At 48.4% G+C, this 14,582-nt stretch overlaps 1 protein-coding gene across 9 annotated transcripts in view; it reads left to right on the top strand.

Annotated features, from left to right (window-relative positions):
* Nucleotides 1–5,153: 5,153 nt before the first annotated feature.
* TRAF2 (TNF receptor associated factor 2) overlaps nt 5,154–14,582 on the top strand; it is a 48,711-nt gene continuing 39,282 nt past the window's right edge. For 2 of the 9 annotated variants that reach the window (XM_038375024.2, XM_043499044.1), the window contains exons 1-2: nt 5,154–5,260; nt 14,075–14,295. In XM_038375024.2, the coding sequence (XP_038230952.1) occupies nt 5,243–5,260; nt 14,075–14,295 (239 nt within the window). In that variant the 5' untranslated portion in view covers nt 5,154–5,242. Of the gene's footprint in view, nt 5,261–5,327; nt 5,598–6,873; nt 7,088–7,929; nt 8,072–8,435; nt 8,459–14,074; nt 14,296–14,582 lie in introns of those variants that run through there. The other 7 variants (XM_043499043.1, XM_043499046.1, XM_038375027.2 and 4 more) reach the window with 6 other exon arrangements.

A 14,582-nucleotide genomic window follows, 5' to 3' on the forward strand; every position in this document is an offset into this window, starting at 1 on the left:
GAGCCCCAGGAATGTAGGTAATCTCCTTGGGGGTTACACTTATTTAGTTAACAGATGTTTTTGCAATATTACAAAGACTAAAAGTTGTGATACAATTGTGGTTTAAACTTACATTGTGATGAATGCCTGTAACCTTGGGCATGTATATGACCATGTTAAGAAAATTGTTAATCCATCCTATGATACATTTGCATTTACAATATATTGCACAAACAGAACACATACATATTGAAGTACAGCATGATGATTCAGAAATCACTCATGAACTGAGAACTATGACAGATGCAAGACATTACCTTGGTGGGAAACACGATTAGGGTGGTCACCTTCTTCAAGCTTTTTTTTTTTTTTCCACCAAATGCATCCGATGAAGTGAGCTGTAGCTCACGAAAGCTTATGCTCTAATAAATTTGTTAGTCTCTAAGGTGCCACAAGTACTCCTTTTCTTTTTGCTTCTTCAAGTGGTATGCTAAATATAATGGTTCACTCCATTGTGGTGGTGATTAGAATCCAATTGGCTTTGTTAGTAAGCATAATAGGTTTGGCTTGCTGGATGAAGAGAATGGCTCAGAGAATTCAGGAAATTGACATGTAAAGTCAAATGAGGCCCTTGTTAATTATACCCAGGAGGCAAGCCCAAGCTCAGCGGTCTGAGTAATGATCGCTTTGGTAAAAACGTCATGAAGGACTGGACTGTAAGGATAAGGCCTTTTCCCATAGCCATTTGTAAGGTCTGAGGCCTTGTCTGCAGCCATATTAGGAGAGCAGCAGCCATGAGCTAAAAAGCAGAATTTTACATCCTCATATTCCATCTAAATAACATTAAAACAATGTAGTATCAAGCTGCTAAGAAGGCTCCTGTCCTCATATTACCCATCATCACCAGATAAAGAAACAAATCTTAAGATGGCTTAAAGAAAATTTTGTTTGCTGGCGTTCTGTCTGGTGAGAAATCACTTATCAGCAAGTTATGGTTGTGAAATCCCTACTTCTTTATTGTTTTTTCTTAATGGTTCTAGTTTCTCTATTGTTTACCTGTAGGGTCTCTACCTGGTTCTTTAATTGTTTGTCTGTTGCATAACTAATTTTGCTAGGTATAAATCAATTAAGGTGGTGGGATAGGATTGGTTAAAGAATGGTTTTTCAATATGTTAGGATTGGTTAGAAAATTGTTTAGTAATTTAGTAAAATGGTGGGTTAAGGTACAGCTAAGCAAGACTCAAATTTCACTATATAAATTGGGGTCCAAAAGAAAATTCTTGGGAACCAACTCCAGGCCCTAGCCCCATGATCAAAACTGCCAGACCTCAACACTCTGCTAATGACACCATGCAGAAGTTGGAGTTCCCTAGATGACCTGATTCTGACTGGCCATCAAGAAAAGTTCATCTGCCTTATTGGGAGTGGTGTGTGTTGCCAGGGCAAGAAGCCACCACAACTTCAGCCTTCCTGGATCTGACCTCAGAGCATTCAGCACCCTGGTTCACCATGCACTTTCCACAGCGAGTCTGGCTAAGCGGGGCTCTTGAGGCCAAAGCCAAAGGGCCCTGCACCCCAGCGCCTCAGTCAGTTGTGACTCTTAGCCGGAAGGTTTATTAGTTGACCAGTGACTTTCAGCCAAGTCCATCCTGGGGGGAACCTCAGGCCAGACACCTTGGTCTTCCCCCTCTTCAAGTCCCTCATAGCAGCATGAGTTAGACCCCCTTGCCTGGCCTCCAAAAAAACACGTTGCTCCTCCCTGAGGGTTTGTCCTGCTTCCTGGGCAAAATGTCACCTGGTTGCATCCCTCTCCTGATGCTTTGGTTACGAAGAGCATTGGCCACAGCTTATGTGCAGGCATCTGGGCAGCCTCACTTGCCCCCAAGGGTCTTAGCAAAAGCCACACACCCTTATTCCTACCACCTAGCCATTGGTACAGTACACAGGGACACCGAGGCACACACAGTATTAATACAGGACAGTAGCATTCACATGCAACATAACAAGGGGGAAACCCCACTTCATCACAAAAGGTTAAGTAGAATATTTCCATGTAAGGCTTTTTCACTGTTAAAAGACCCTGCAGACCCACAGAGTGTAAGGTTATGCCCTGAGCACCATCTTCACTGAAGCTCTACGGAGCTGCGCCACTGCAGTGTTTCAAGGTAGACCTGCCCTGAGCTGCTTCCAGTCCAGCTCCCCAAGTCCCCAGTTGCTCTGGTGTGTGTGCATAACAGTCCCTCCAAGGAACATGGGCTCTCCCAGCTCCACTGATCACTAGACAGCAGAAAGGCAGCTTCTGCCTGTTCTCTGATTACTCTTCCTGCCTCTGCCCCAATCTGCGGTCTCAAGTTACCTAGACCCTTGGAGCTGAGGTGTGTGTGATGTTGTATTCTATATGCTTTATAAAAATATGATTATGAATATGACAACTGAAATATATTGTATGCAAGATGGCTAATGTGAGATATCATTGGAAAGGTTATGATTTACTGAATGTGATTATCCTATTTGTGTACCTGTATTGTTCTCTGTGTGTGTGTATATAAATCTCTCCTCTGTTTTTTCCACCAAATGCATCCGATGAAGTGAGCTGTAGCTCACGAAAGCTTATGCTCTAATAAATTTGTTAGTCTCTAAGGTGCCACAAGTACTCCTTTTCTTTTTGCGAATACAGACTAACACGGCTGCTACTCTGAAATGTATCGTTTCTGTATCTGAAGTTAGGTATACTGACTATATATCTGTATTTCAACTATGCTACTTTGGGTGACACCCATTGCCAATACTTCAGGTACAACAATGGAAAAGCCAGATAGGGTGGATGGCCCATCAACAAGGACAATGGACTGTAAAAAAAGTTTAGTTTTCCTATAAACATGGGGTTCAGCCTGTGAAGAATGGCTACAATGGCCCCACCAGAGTCAGGTGGTCTTGTCTTGTCTAAAACATTGCCTGAGATGTCTTGGAACTTTCCACTGTAAGGGAAGGGGTGTGTGTGTGTGTGTGTGTGTGTGTGTGTCAAACTAGGAAACAAAGGATCCCGCCTTATGCAAATCCTGTTTAAGGGTGGGAAGTGAGGTAATCCTGATTGTCAGTTCTCTCCTGCTACGCCACCCAAGATGATATCTGGAAACAACTAAGACTGAACAGGGGGAGAGAACTAAGCCCAGACTGGAAAGGCATGTGGCCTGTGAAGAAGATTATTAGAACCACATTTAGGGTGAGAACTCACATGTAACCAGTTTCTTTAGTGTATTAAGCTTAGTTTGCGTGCTCTGTTTTATTTTCTTAGTAATCTGCCTTGTTCTGTCTGCTACCTCCTTAACTACTTAAAATACACCTGTTATAATTAATAAATTTATGTCTGGCTTACAATACAACAGAGGTTATGTGACTTCTATTGGGGAGAGAGGGGTGTGAGAAATTGTGCATACCCTCTTCCATATTGAGGGAAGAGGCAAATATAATATATCTTTGGGTGCTGGAGCAAGTCCCTTAAGCTGAGTCTTCCCAGAGCTGATCTGCAGCTGGGTATGGCCCTGCCTGTGTGTGTTAGAGGAGCTTTTAAGAGCCTGGCTTAGCAAGACAGGTAAAAGGGGGCCCAGGCTGGCAGAACAGGTAGACTCAGTAGTATCTCAGCACATCAGGTGACTTCCTAAGGGTTCTAACCCATCACAGGATGATTCCTGGCTCACACAGACAGACTCACACTAACTTTCACCAACCTTGTGCGCTAAGAATAGTAGTGTAGCCACAGTAGCCTGGGCAGCTGCAAGTAGTGGCACGAGCTAGCCACCCTGAGTATGTACTCACAGAGTCCAAGTGGGTTTGTACTCAGGGTGCTACCCCTCGCTGCTGCCTGTGCTACCACTGCCTTTAGCACTCTAGCGAGAGGATGTTTTCACTAGCTGGGCATTACACCCCTTGCTCCAGGTGTGGCTGTACCCTCACACAGCAGTGGGAGGAGAACAGCTGAGGCGGGGAAGCAGGTTATAGCAGGGCAAAAGCCCCCTGCCTGCTCTACACAGAGGGCCCCAAAGGAGGCTGGCCAACCTTTTCTGTAAAGCCAGCTGCCTGGGACTTGAGAGTGGGAAACCTACAAGTGCATTCCCACAGCGGGGTCAGTCCAGCCAGTGTGGGGTGATGGAGGCAAGGAACCCTGGCTGAGGCTTTCCCCGTTTACAGAAAACTTCCATCCACTAGTCCCCCAATTCACTGCACAAACACCCCCCAATTCTGGCTAATCACTCTCCCTGTCATCTATCAGCTCCCTCAGTTGCAGGCCTGGTACCTGCTCCTGTCACCAGCTGGGGAGCAGGTTGCACACTGAACCTGGAGCATTGCAACTAGGGGCTTTGTGGGAGGCCCCAGAATTGCTTGGCCCAGCCCTACAAGAAGCAGCTTTTCTTGACAAGCTCCAGAGTAGCACACAGTCCCCTTTGGATGCTGAAGGAGCTGGGGTGTGTGTATGTGACTCCCACTCTGGACTAAGCCCCAGTGTGGGGACCAGCAGCGCTGTCCCAGGGCTTGCCAGGGGCCAATTCAGTCCTTAGTGTGTAGATTATAGCTGCCTCAGGGACTGCCATAACTTGCACTCTAGCTGCAATGCCCCCTCCCCCCGCCCCTTCCATTGAGCCAATCTAACACCTGGGAATAGCTGTGGCATAGATCCCCCTGCACCAGTGGCTCCCATGAGGGCAGTGGTGTAGACCTGACTATGCCAGGTCTGTGCCTGCTGGGGACTCTCCTTGCTCCAAGTGAACTGAACTCCCTGGGAAGAGGACAATCTGACTACTTCACACCCGGCTAGCGTAAAGAGCACGGAAGACCTCAGCCCTGTGGCACTGAGACATGGTATTCTTGAGGGTGGGGACACAATGAAGAGACCCACGAGCCCCTTGCACTGCCCAAAAAGGACTTAGATTTGCTAAGCTAAGTATCAAATGATCTCTATGGGGTGGTTAGGGAGGCAGAATAGAATGATCTTCTTTGAAATGTATACCTGTCTTTGTAAAAATCACAGGTCTTTTGGCCTGACCTTTAGCAAAGCCAAGTTCCCCCTGTGAAAGTACCTGTGGGTGGCTATTTTTGGCCTGGAACTTCACACAGGGTTCTGGTTTTCAATTCCCTTCTCCTCAGTTCTTATTAAAACGAAGCCAGCCCCCTGCTGACTCTCCTCTAGGCATGCATCTCACTTCCACTTTCTGTTCTAAGCAACCACCGCCCAGCCAAGAGCTGATTCTCAGAGCTGGAATGAGCAATGTCACTCTTCTCAAAGGTAAGGGAGCTCTGCTGCTTTGTTTAAGGTAATCAAGTGTGTTAAAGAGCCTTTGGAGGCCAGTCCTCATCCTGGGGCTTAGCCCACATGCCTCAGAGTGGGCTGCAGGTGTTCTGTATGGCATGGAGAAGATGTGCATTGCCTAGAGTTCTTAGTGGGGAGCCTCAAGTGGGGGATAGATTGTCTTACGAGGAGTGAAATTCATCATGTACCCAGCCAACAGGCACAGCACGGGCTGCAGCATTATTGATGCAATACAGATGCCTATACAGATAGATTGGATAGAAGCTAAACTGCCCTGCTAATCAGCTTGACCTCTAAAGACCACCTCAGGGGGGTAAGTACTTTCCAGTGCCCATGCAGTCCATGGACCCCTCTGCTGAGGCTGCCAACAGCAGCCAGTTGATGGTGGTGGCATGAACCCCACCTTTGGGGAGGCTAGCCCCTCCCCCCACAGCAGGAGGCGCGCCCTCCCCTCACGGCTGGTGGAGCCCTGGTCCAGCCGGCCCAGCCCCGGGCCGACCCTGGCAGGGCCCAGCTCCAGGCTGCCAGCTGGAGCTAAGTCTCTACTGGCTTCAGGGGAGAGGGGGAGGGAGGCAAGGCCTCAGGGTAGACCATGGGTGGGACCATGGCCTGGGTTAGTGGAGGCTTAGCCTGCCTCGGCCTTTGATACCAGCCGCCCATGGTGGTGGGTTGTGTGGTGCAGGCACCGACCTGTCCACTAAGGATTGGACTGAGATCAGCAACTCATTTGACAGGAGTCACTGATTTTGAACCACTGCCACACTGGGCTGGATTTGACCTAGGAACCTTGGGCTGAAAGGCTTGGACTAAGGTTTTCTAGCAGTCTGAAGAATTCATTTGAAAAGTCTGTTGTTTTGAAGGATTACACACATGTACTGTAGGGGTGACATCCTGGCTCCATTGAAGTCCGTGGGGTCAGGATTTCGCCCTGGGGGATTATAGAATGAGCCTGATCCAAAGTCTGTGTGAGTCTCCATTGACTTCAATGGGCTTTCAATAAGGGCATGCTGTTCTCAAGCACAGAGTAAAAGTTGTGGGCCTCTGCAGGGTGGAGGTAGTACATTTAGTGATTACAGATCAGGACTGGGGGACACAAGATGTAAGTTATAGTCCCAGCTCTGCTGTTGACTCTGTGCTATTGGGTACCTTGGTTTCTGTAAGATTGCATGCTTTTAGGAAGTACTTTCATTTCTGTACCTCTGTAAGGCGTTGGGATCCCATCATGCTGAGGTTGGGATGAATGGAAATAATAGTACCCAGGTGTTCTTTTGAGTCTGGCTGTCTCAGATAACAGCATCTCATTCCCCAAACTATCATCCACCAGGGAATTGAGAAATGAAACAGAGACCTCAGCACGCACTTTCATTCTGTCTAGCGAGGGGTTCTCTTTTGAACGATGCTGGGAAGAGCTGTGGCTGCCTCAGCTGCCCCGTCAGGCAAAGCAGTGTTTTGCATGAGGTGTCTGATTACGGTAAGTGCAGGGAGCGGAATTTCTGTGATTCTTTATTAACTTGAAGCAAGGGGGTGGAGAGTGGGGGGAAAGCTATGACAGTCGGGACTTTTGAAAAGCTTTATTAATGTCTTAGTATTATCTACTTCTGTGGCAAAATGGATGTGCCTGGCACTTACAGCTCAGCAAAATGAAAGGAGACAACCCCGAGGAGCTTACAAACTGTGTGTGGAGATTGGGGGACCATCTCTGGATGTGTGCGGGAAGTGGTGGACTCTGCACACAGCTCTCCCGTCTCCTCCATTCTAGAGGAGCTCTCAATGAGGCTGGAGATCTGTGTGTGGGAGCAGCAGGTTGGAAGGGGGATTTAGATCATCCTCTTAAGAACCCCCTAGTTGTTCTGAGGAAGGAGTAGAGAACATACTTCCTGGGAGATCTGGGGAGAGAACTATGATCTGCATCCAAGACAGCCTTAGCACAGGGACGGATAAACACGAGGTGGGGCAGGGTGTGACGGAGGCGCGGGGCCGGGGGAAAGGGGCAGGGTGCGGTGGGGCAGGGGGAGATGGAGGCGCGGGGCCAGGGGAGGGGGCAGGGTGCGGTGGGGCAGGGGGTGATGGAGGCACGGGGCTGGGGGAGGGGGGCAGGGTGTGTGGGGCAGGGGGTGACGGTGGCGTGGGGGAGGGGTGTGGTGGGGCAGGGGGTGACGGTGGCGTGGGGGAGGGGGGCGGGGTGTGGTGGGGCAGGGGGTGACGGGGGGAGGGGGGCGGGGTGCATGGGGCAGGGGGTGACGGAGGCGCGGGGGAGAGGGAGGGAGGCGGGGTGCGGTGGGGCAGGGGGTGACGGAGGCGCAGGGCCGGGGGAGTGGCCCAGGGTGCGGTGGGGCAGGGGGTGATGGGGGGAGGGGGGCGGGGTGCGGTGGGGCAGGGGGTGACGGTGGCGTGGGGGAGGGGGAGGGGGAGGGGGGCGGGGAGGCAGGGGGTGACGGTGGTGTGGGGGAGGGGGCGGGGGGCCGGGGTGGCGTGGGGGCAGGGGGTGACGGTGGGGCCGGGGTGCGGTGGGGCAGGGGGTGACGGAGGCGCGGGGCCGGGGGCGGGAGGGGCCGAGACTCTGGGCCCCGGGCGGGCCGAGCGGGAGGTGGCGGCTGCCGCCCGACCCCCAACCCGCCCCTCAACCGCCGCCAACGGCCACTTGTGGCAGCGCCAGCGAGCGGAGGCGGGGCCGGAGCCGAGGGGGCGGGGCCGGGGGCAGGGGGCGTGGCCGGGGGCCGGGGCCGGGGGGCGTGGCTTCTGGCGGTGCTTCCGGTGCGGCTGGCGGGGAGCGGAGCGAGGCTGCCGGTGAGTGGGGCGGTTTCCCGGCCGCCCGCGGGCTCGGGCCGGTCGGCGTCCGGCTCGTGTCCGGCCCGGGGCGGGGCTGCGGGGGCCGGGGCCGGGGCGGCGTCGCGGGGCAGCGGCCGGGGGCTGGGCTCGGGCTCGGGCTCGGGCCCGGGCCCGGCGGGGGAAGCCCGGCCGGTGGCCTCGGGGGCAGTCGGGGCGTTTGAGCAAGTGCCGTCGGCGAGAGGAAGCGGAGACGGGACGTGCGGGGGGGACTCCAGGGGTGGCAGCCCCGGGCGCTGGTCGCTTGGGAAATCCCCTTGCGAGCCTGGCCGGTGGCTCGCTCTGGCTTCCTGGCCGTGGCGCCTGTGAGCCCGTGGGAAAGGCCTTTAATTGTGACCTTTGCCCCAGGTTTGTTTCTCTTTCGGATTGAATTGTGCTTTCGTGATCAGACTGAATGACTCACGTCAGGGCTTGCTTTTATTAAGCCGCTCCTTGTTACTCAGAGAGACTCTCCATGAATACGACAGAGCCCGTTCACCTAAATGCCGACCAGTAGGTACAGTAATGTGGTCTCGGCAACAAAAACTGATACTTCGCCACTTCTGCGTGATTCCCGCTGGCCTCACATCCTACTAAACCTTGCCCAAAATGCTGGGAAATACAACTGCGGGAAATATACAGAACTATACTTGTCAAAACAGTCCCTGGCAACCTTAAAGGGCTTTTTAAATGTAGTGGGTGACTGTCAGCCTAGTTCCCAGCAGATAGGAGGAGATGGCCTTGCAGAAACCTATGTGGAAAACATTTATTGGCACCTGGTTGGCATTCTCCTTAGCACGGTCATGGGTTACGTTAAAAGAACAGGCGTACGTGGGGCACCTAGACTACTAAGGTGCCACAAGTCCTCCTGTTCTTTTTGCGGATACAGACTGACAGGGCTGCTACTCTGAAACCATGGGTTACATTGTTTCAGTGGTTAAACACAGTGATGGGGATCCTGAAGTACTGCTGTCCTGCGGATGCCTGGAGACACTCAGCCTTCAGAGTTTTCAAGTATGAAATTCACCTGAAAATTATAAAAGAGGAAAACAATGAAAAATAATCTTTCCGTATGGATTTTAGAGTCCATATTCTCACATTACTCTTGTTCAACCACTGTAGGCACATGAATATGTTGGTGTAATAGGACTACATTCTTATTAATGAGAGCTTTTCTTGCAGTGCAATAGACCTATACATTCTCTCCCTCACTTGCCAGCCCCACTAATTTTTTGTTTTCTATGCAGCTGTTTTATAATGTATTTAAGTATTGTCGTTAACATGACTGGTACTTTTAGCAGAAATAACTTTTTTGTGAGTTACTCTGTCTATAAAGGACACTAATTTATATTATAATTAAACTAGACCTGAACATTAACGCATGTGTTGCTCAGAGTTTCAGTCCTTGTCTTCAAAGCTTTTCATGGGATTAACCCAAGGGATCATATTGCTCTCCGAGGCTATCACCTTCCATTCTAGCTGTATTCCACTGAAAGAATGGAAGTGGTTAATAATGCCAGCAGAGTGAGATTCAAGTGTGAGACTCAGTTTTCTCAGTAATTGGTCCATGATTGTGGGAACTTACTCTTAGAAGAGTTAGAATTAATGCACTTCTTTCACTCTTCTGATCAGAATGTAAAAAACTGCTTTGCTGATCTAGTCTTTCCATGATGATAATTGAGTGGGGTGTAGAAGAAAGATATGGCTACTCTATTGATGAGCACAGTACAGATGTTTAGATAAGCATAACGTGAATAAAGGATAAAATGTACAAATCCATTTATTTATGGTTACAATGTCCCACAGGTGCCCCTGTACTTTAAATTGAACACATGAGAATGCATTCACCCACCTGCTCTTTAAGCTTGCCTTGTGATCTTTTGATGACCACAGGCAATGAGCATTTTTTAGATCTCAGCTGATATGTAAAGTGCAGCATGGTGTGCTCTAGCATCTCTCTAGGTCAGGGATGGGTAACTTTAAGGTAGTAGAAGGCTACAAAATCCACTAAAATCTTTTAGCTAGCAGAGATGTGTGATGTGGCGGAGAATTGGGTCTTGCCCTGAGAGGTTGTGGGGAGGGGGAAATCTGGTCCTGGTGCAGAACTGGAGAAAGAGCCCATCCTGTGCTTACTCCACAGAAACAGTTCTTGTCCCATGGAGTTGGGTCTGGTTCCCTGCTCTGGCTTGCTGGCTCCTGTTACAGCGTTATCTGATGCGCACATTTGTGCGCAGGCAGGACCTGCCCCCTGCAAAGCCCTGTGCCTTTCCTGGCCCTTACAATGATCTAGCAGGCCAGATTTGTCCTTTGGGCCACCAGTTGCCTATCCCTGCTCTAGGTCACTGGTAGAGCTGCACAGGAAATGGCTGTCAAACGGTTTTGAGAATTGAAAAGTTTTTCTGTTCTTTATTGGGACAAACCCAAAATCTTTTGAAATGTTTCATGGAGAGTCAGAGAGAACTCACTCCAGAAAAGCCTGATGGTTATGGCACTTGTTTGGGATGTGGGAGACCGAGGTTCAAGTCTCTGTTCTACCTAATTTGGAGCAGGGACGTTAATCTAACTATCAAGCTATTCTGGTGGGTAGCTTCTGTCTGACCAGAAATTCTGTCCTGGACACGAGAAACCTTTCAGAAGAAAGTTTCATTGAAACTGATCTGTTACCACACAAAGTTTTCGTTTTGATAGATTGGCATTTCTGGTGAAAAACCATTTTGTAGAAAAGTCCCTGACCACCTTTAATTCCTGGCTAAGTATTCCCTTAGAGGGAAGTGCAGACTCATATACTTTAAGACCAGAAGAAGGGACCATTAAGAGAATCTGGTCTGACCTTCTGTATGACATAAGCCAAAAGATATCACCCAGTAATTCCTCCATCAAGACCATATCTTGTGATTGAGCCAGAACATATTTTTTTCCCTTCCTGAAACAGCCTGGGTTTTCACTGAAGGTGAATGTTGAAATTCTTGGCTAAATTAAATGCAGCCAGCAGTGGAGTGGCTTATTGCTCTTATATCAGACTGACTTCTGAATTGTTCTTAGCTAGTGATTCTGGGTTATGTGGAATTTACATGAACTACTCCATCAAAGTAATGCCTGGCCAATCCGGAAAGCTTTTTAACAAGCTGTGCTATTGAGTTTGTCTTGCAGAGGGGGGAAAAAGGCAGCAAAACTAAAAGTGATTGGTTATAAGTTATGCCTCTTCTCCCCAGAAGTCATAGTAGTTACAGGAGCTACTGTATCTAGGCCAGGTGGAATTCGCCTTGCTTTTGGTTATGGTAGTTTTACTGGGAGTAGAGGGAAGGAAACCAGTGGTCTGTTAGCCCACTTGGAACACGGTAATAAATAATGGTCTCCACATCCTATAGAGTACCATCCAGCAATGGCCCTCGGGGCACTTTATAAACATTGATAAATTAACCCTCAGGACTCTGCTGGGTAGTAGCAAAGTATTGGTAACTCTATTTGACAGCTGAGGTGTAGAGGCAAAAAGAAAAGCAGTACTTGTGGCATCTTAGAGACTAACAAATTTATTTGAGCATAAGCTTTCATGAGCTACAGCTCACTTCATCGGATGCTCACAAAATCTTATGCTCAAATAAATGTGTTAGTCTCTAAGGTGCCACAAGTACTGATTTTCTTTTTTGCAGATACAATCTAACACGGCTGCTACTCTGAAACCTGTCATTATGTGAGCTGTAGAGGGGGATTTATATGTTCAAGGTCAGACTTTCAGTCTGTGGCAGAGCCAGGAATATAACCTGGATTAGACTTGCTGATTTCCAGTCATGTATACAAATCTCCAGGTCAAATTGTAGCCATTTGGAACCCTTTAGGTACTCTTAAGAATATACTATTCTGAGATCAGTGTGCTTAATTTTTCATACACTGGTTCCTCTGCATTGGGAACATTCCTGTTGAAATTTTACTTTTTCTCCAGAGAGACTGTGATTATTCAAGTCTGGCTGCAAACGTATAATGTAGTCTGTGAACCAAGAGCATTTTCACCTGCCCTGATGTCGGCTCTCTTGTCAGTGAATATTGGCACTGAGGTTAGGGCATTACATGCACAGCTTTACCCTTCTTCTGGCCTACATAATTGCATGCAATCAGAAGGAGCCTTCCTCTCGTTCTGTCCCCCCCTTCCTTCCTCCTCCCTGCCCCCGCACTCATCCATAATTTGCAATGGCTGCCGTTGTTGGCAGTGTTCACTGTCCACAAAGTGGGAGGATTTCTGATTGGAACAAGGACAGGGTCTTGAGCTGGTGAGAGGCAATATCCAGCAATCTTCCGCTTATTACCTGTGGAGGAGTTATGCCTCCTGGCATTGCTGGTTGTAACTCCTTGTCTTCCCCAAGGCACCACTGCCTCAGAAGAAGCAGGATTTTGACCTAAATTGGTTTCCTCTAAAGCAGTGGTTCTCAATATGTTATGTGGGCCACATCCAATATTATCTGTATGGCCCTGAAGATGTCACATGGGTCGCAGCTGTGTGCTGATTGGGCTGCAGGTTGAGAACCACTGCTCCAAAGACTGGCTGGGTCACGTAATGATTCAATTACGCATCATGCATTCTTTTTTATGTAGCTTGTTCCCAGTGTTCTGGATACACGCCCCACTCCATCCCCCTTCATTATCTTCTCCATGGTCCAGCTACACTTAATTGCTTTTGTGCCATTGGACACTTGTGGAGGGAGAGATCCTGCAAGATGCCCTCAACTTTTCTAGAACTGTTAATTTATATTTCAGGGAGGCATTTTTACAATCTTGGTCGATGGTCAATAGCCAACATTTACACCAAGTTACTTCTCTTAATAAATATAGACTACATTAAAAACATCTGGTTAAAGTCAGTCATCGGGCAACACAATGACATTAAGCCCTGGTCTATGTTGAAAAGTTAGATCGACTTAGCTATGTTGCTCAGGGCTGAAAAAGTTTATACCCTGGGGGCTGTAGTTAGGTTGACCTAGTCCCCAGTATAGACACGACTATGTTGCCAGAAGAATTCTTCTATCAACCTAGCTACCGCCTCTCATTAACTAGGAAGCATTTTTGCTACGACAGTACAGCTTCAGCACTATACCTGTGTCGGTGTCGTGGCTGTAGTGTAAATATGGCCTCAGAATACATCAGATTTAAATGCTTGAAACTCAGTCTAACCCCGGTTTAGAGCTTGTTTGGCTGTTTTGATACAAAGATAACATACATGTAGTTAACGCACCTTTTGGTCTAGTCTGTACATGGCAGCATTGGGAGGGAGGTTTTCTGAATGGCGCACACAGTAAAAATAAATCACCAAATTGCCTTTTATTCCCAGTATATTACTCCTTTCATTAGGTTATACCATTTTTGCCTTTTCATTTTGCAAACCTTCAAAGAAACCTGGAACCCTCAGACACCTGACTAGATGTTTGTAAATCTTGGCTCTCGGCTGTTCAAACAGGTTCTACCTGTGACCCAAGTGAGCCACTAGCCGTCTATAGAATCACAGTGAATTTTGACAACTGACAGAAATGGAAGTATGTGGCACTGGATCATGGCTGTGTCACTTGATGTGTAGGAATTTTTCAGTATGCTGTTTGTTTATTCTCTTGATCAGTTTGACATTAGGCAAGTGTTCTCCTCTTGGGTTTCTCTTGTTTTGGACTGGAGGCAGCAATTTGTCCAAAGTTCCTTTTTCCATAATTAAGGTGGGTGGGGAACTATGCAAGGTTACCCCACCCATTTCCTTGTTTCGGATTTAACTTTAGAGCCCCTGCCCCGGCAAGTGCCAGAAGACAAAATCTGCCCAGGTGGCTGTTTCACTGTGTATAAATACAAAAATCAGTGTGTATAATACACTGCAAACCTGTGTTTAGGAATAACAAGCTTAGCTATAGCGGTGGCTTCCAGGTGATAAATGCAGTTAAGGTAGTGAAAGGTGAAGCTTGTCCAACTGAGAACAAGATAATCAAATGGGACAAAACATTTTTCTTTTTTCAGGCTCTTGAGGCACATCTGGGGTTTTTGGTTCACATGGCAGCAGCAAACTCGACTCCACCTGGTTCTTTGGATTTAAACCAGCCTGGATTTTCAAAGGAGATACTGGGGACTAAATTGGAGGGCAAATATCTCTGCTCCGAGTGCAAGAATATTCTGAGGAGGCCATTTCAAGCTCAGTGTGGACACCGCTATTGTTCTTACTGCCTGAAGAAACTTATAAGGTAATTTATCCCTCTCCAGTCTGAAACAAAATGATTAGAAGCAAAGGAAAGCAAAAAAGGAAATACAGTCTTATTTTCAGTGGATTGTGAGTGAAGGCCACATTTTATGTCTGTCTCTTAATTTCAGCATCTGGTTCTCTTCAGGCCTTAGAGCAGTGGTCTCCAACCTTTTTACACACAAGATCACTTTTTGAATTTAAGATCAACCCTGGATCTACCCTGCCCCTTCCCTGAAGCCCTGCCCCTCTCACTACATTTCCCCCTCCCTATCGCTTGCTTTTCCCCAC

Source organism: Dermochelys coriacea, chromosome 16 (assembly GCF_009764565.3).
Source record: "Dermochelys coriacea isolate rDerCor1 chromosome 16, rDerCor1.pri.v4, whole genome shotgun sequence".
NCBI classification, from domain to species: Eukaryota; Metazoa; Chordata; order Testudines; family Dermochelyidae; genus Dermochelys; species Dermochelys coriacea.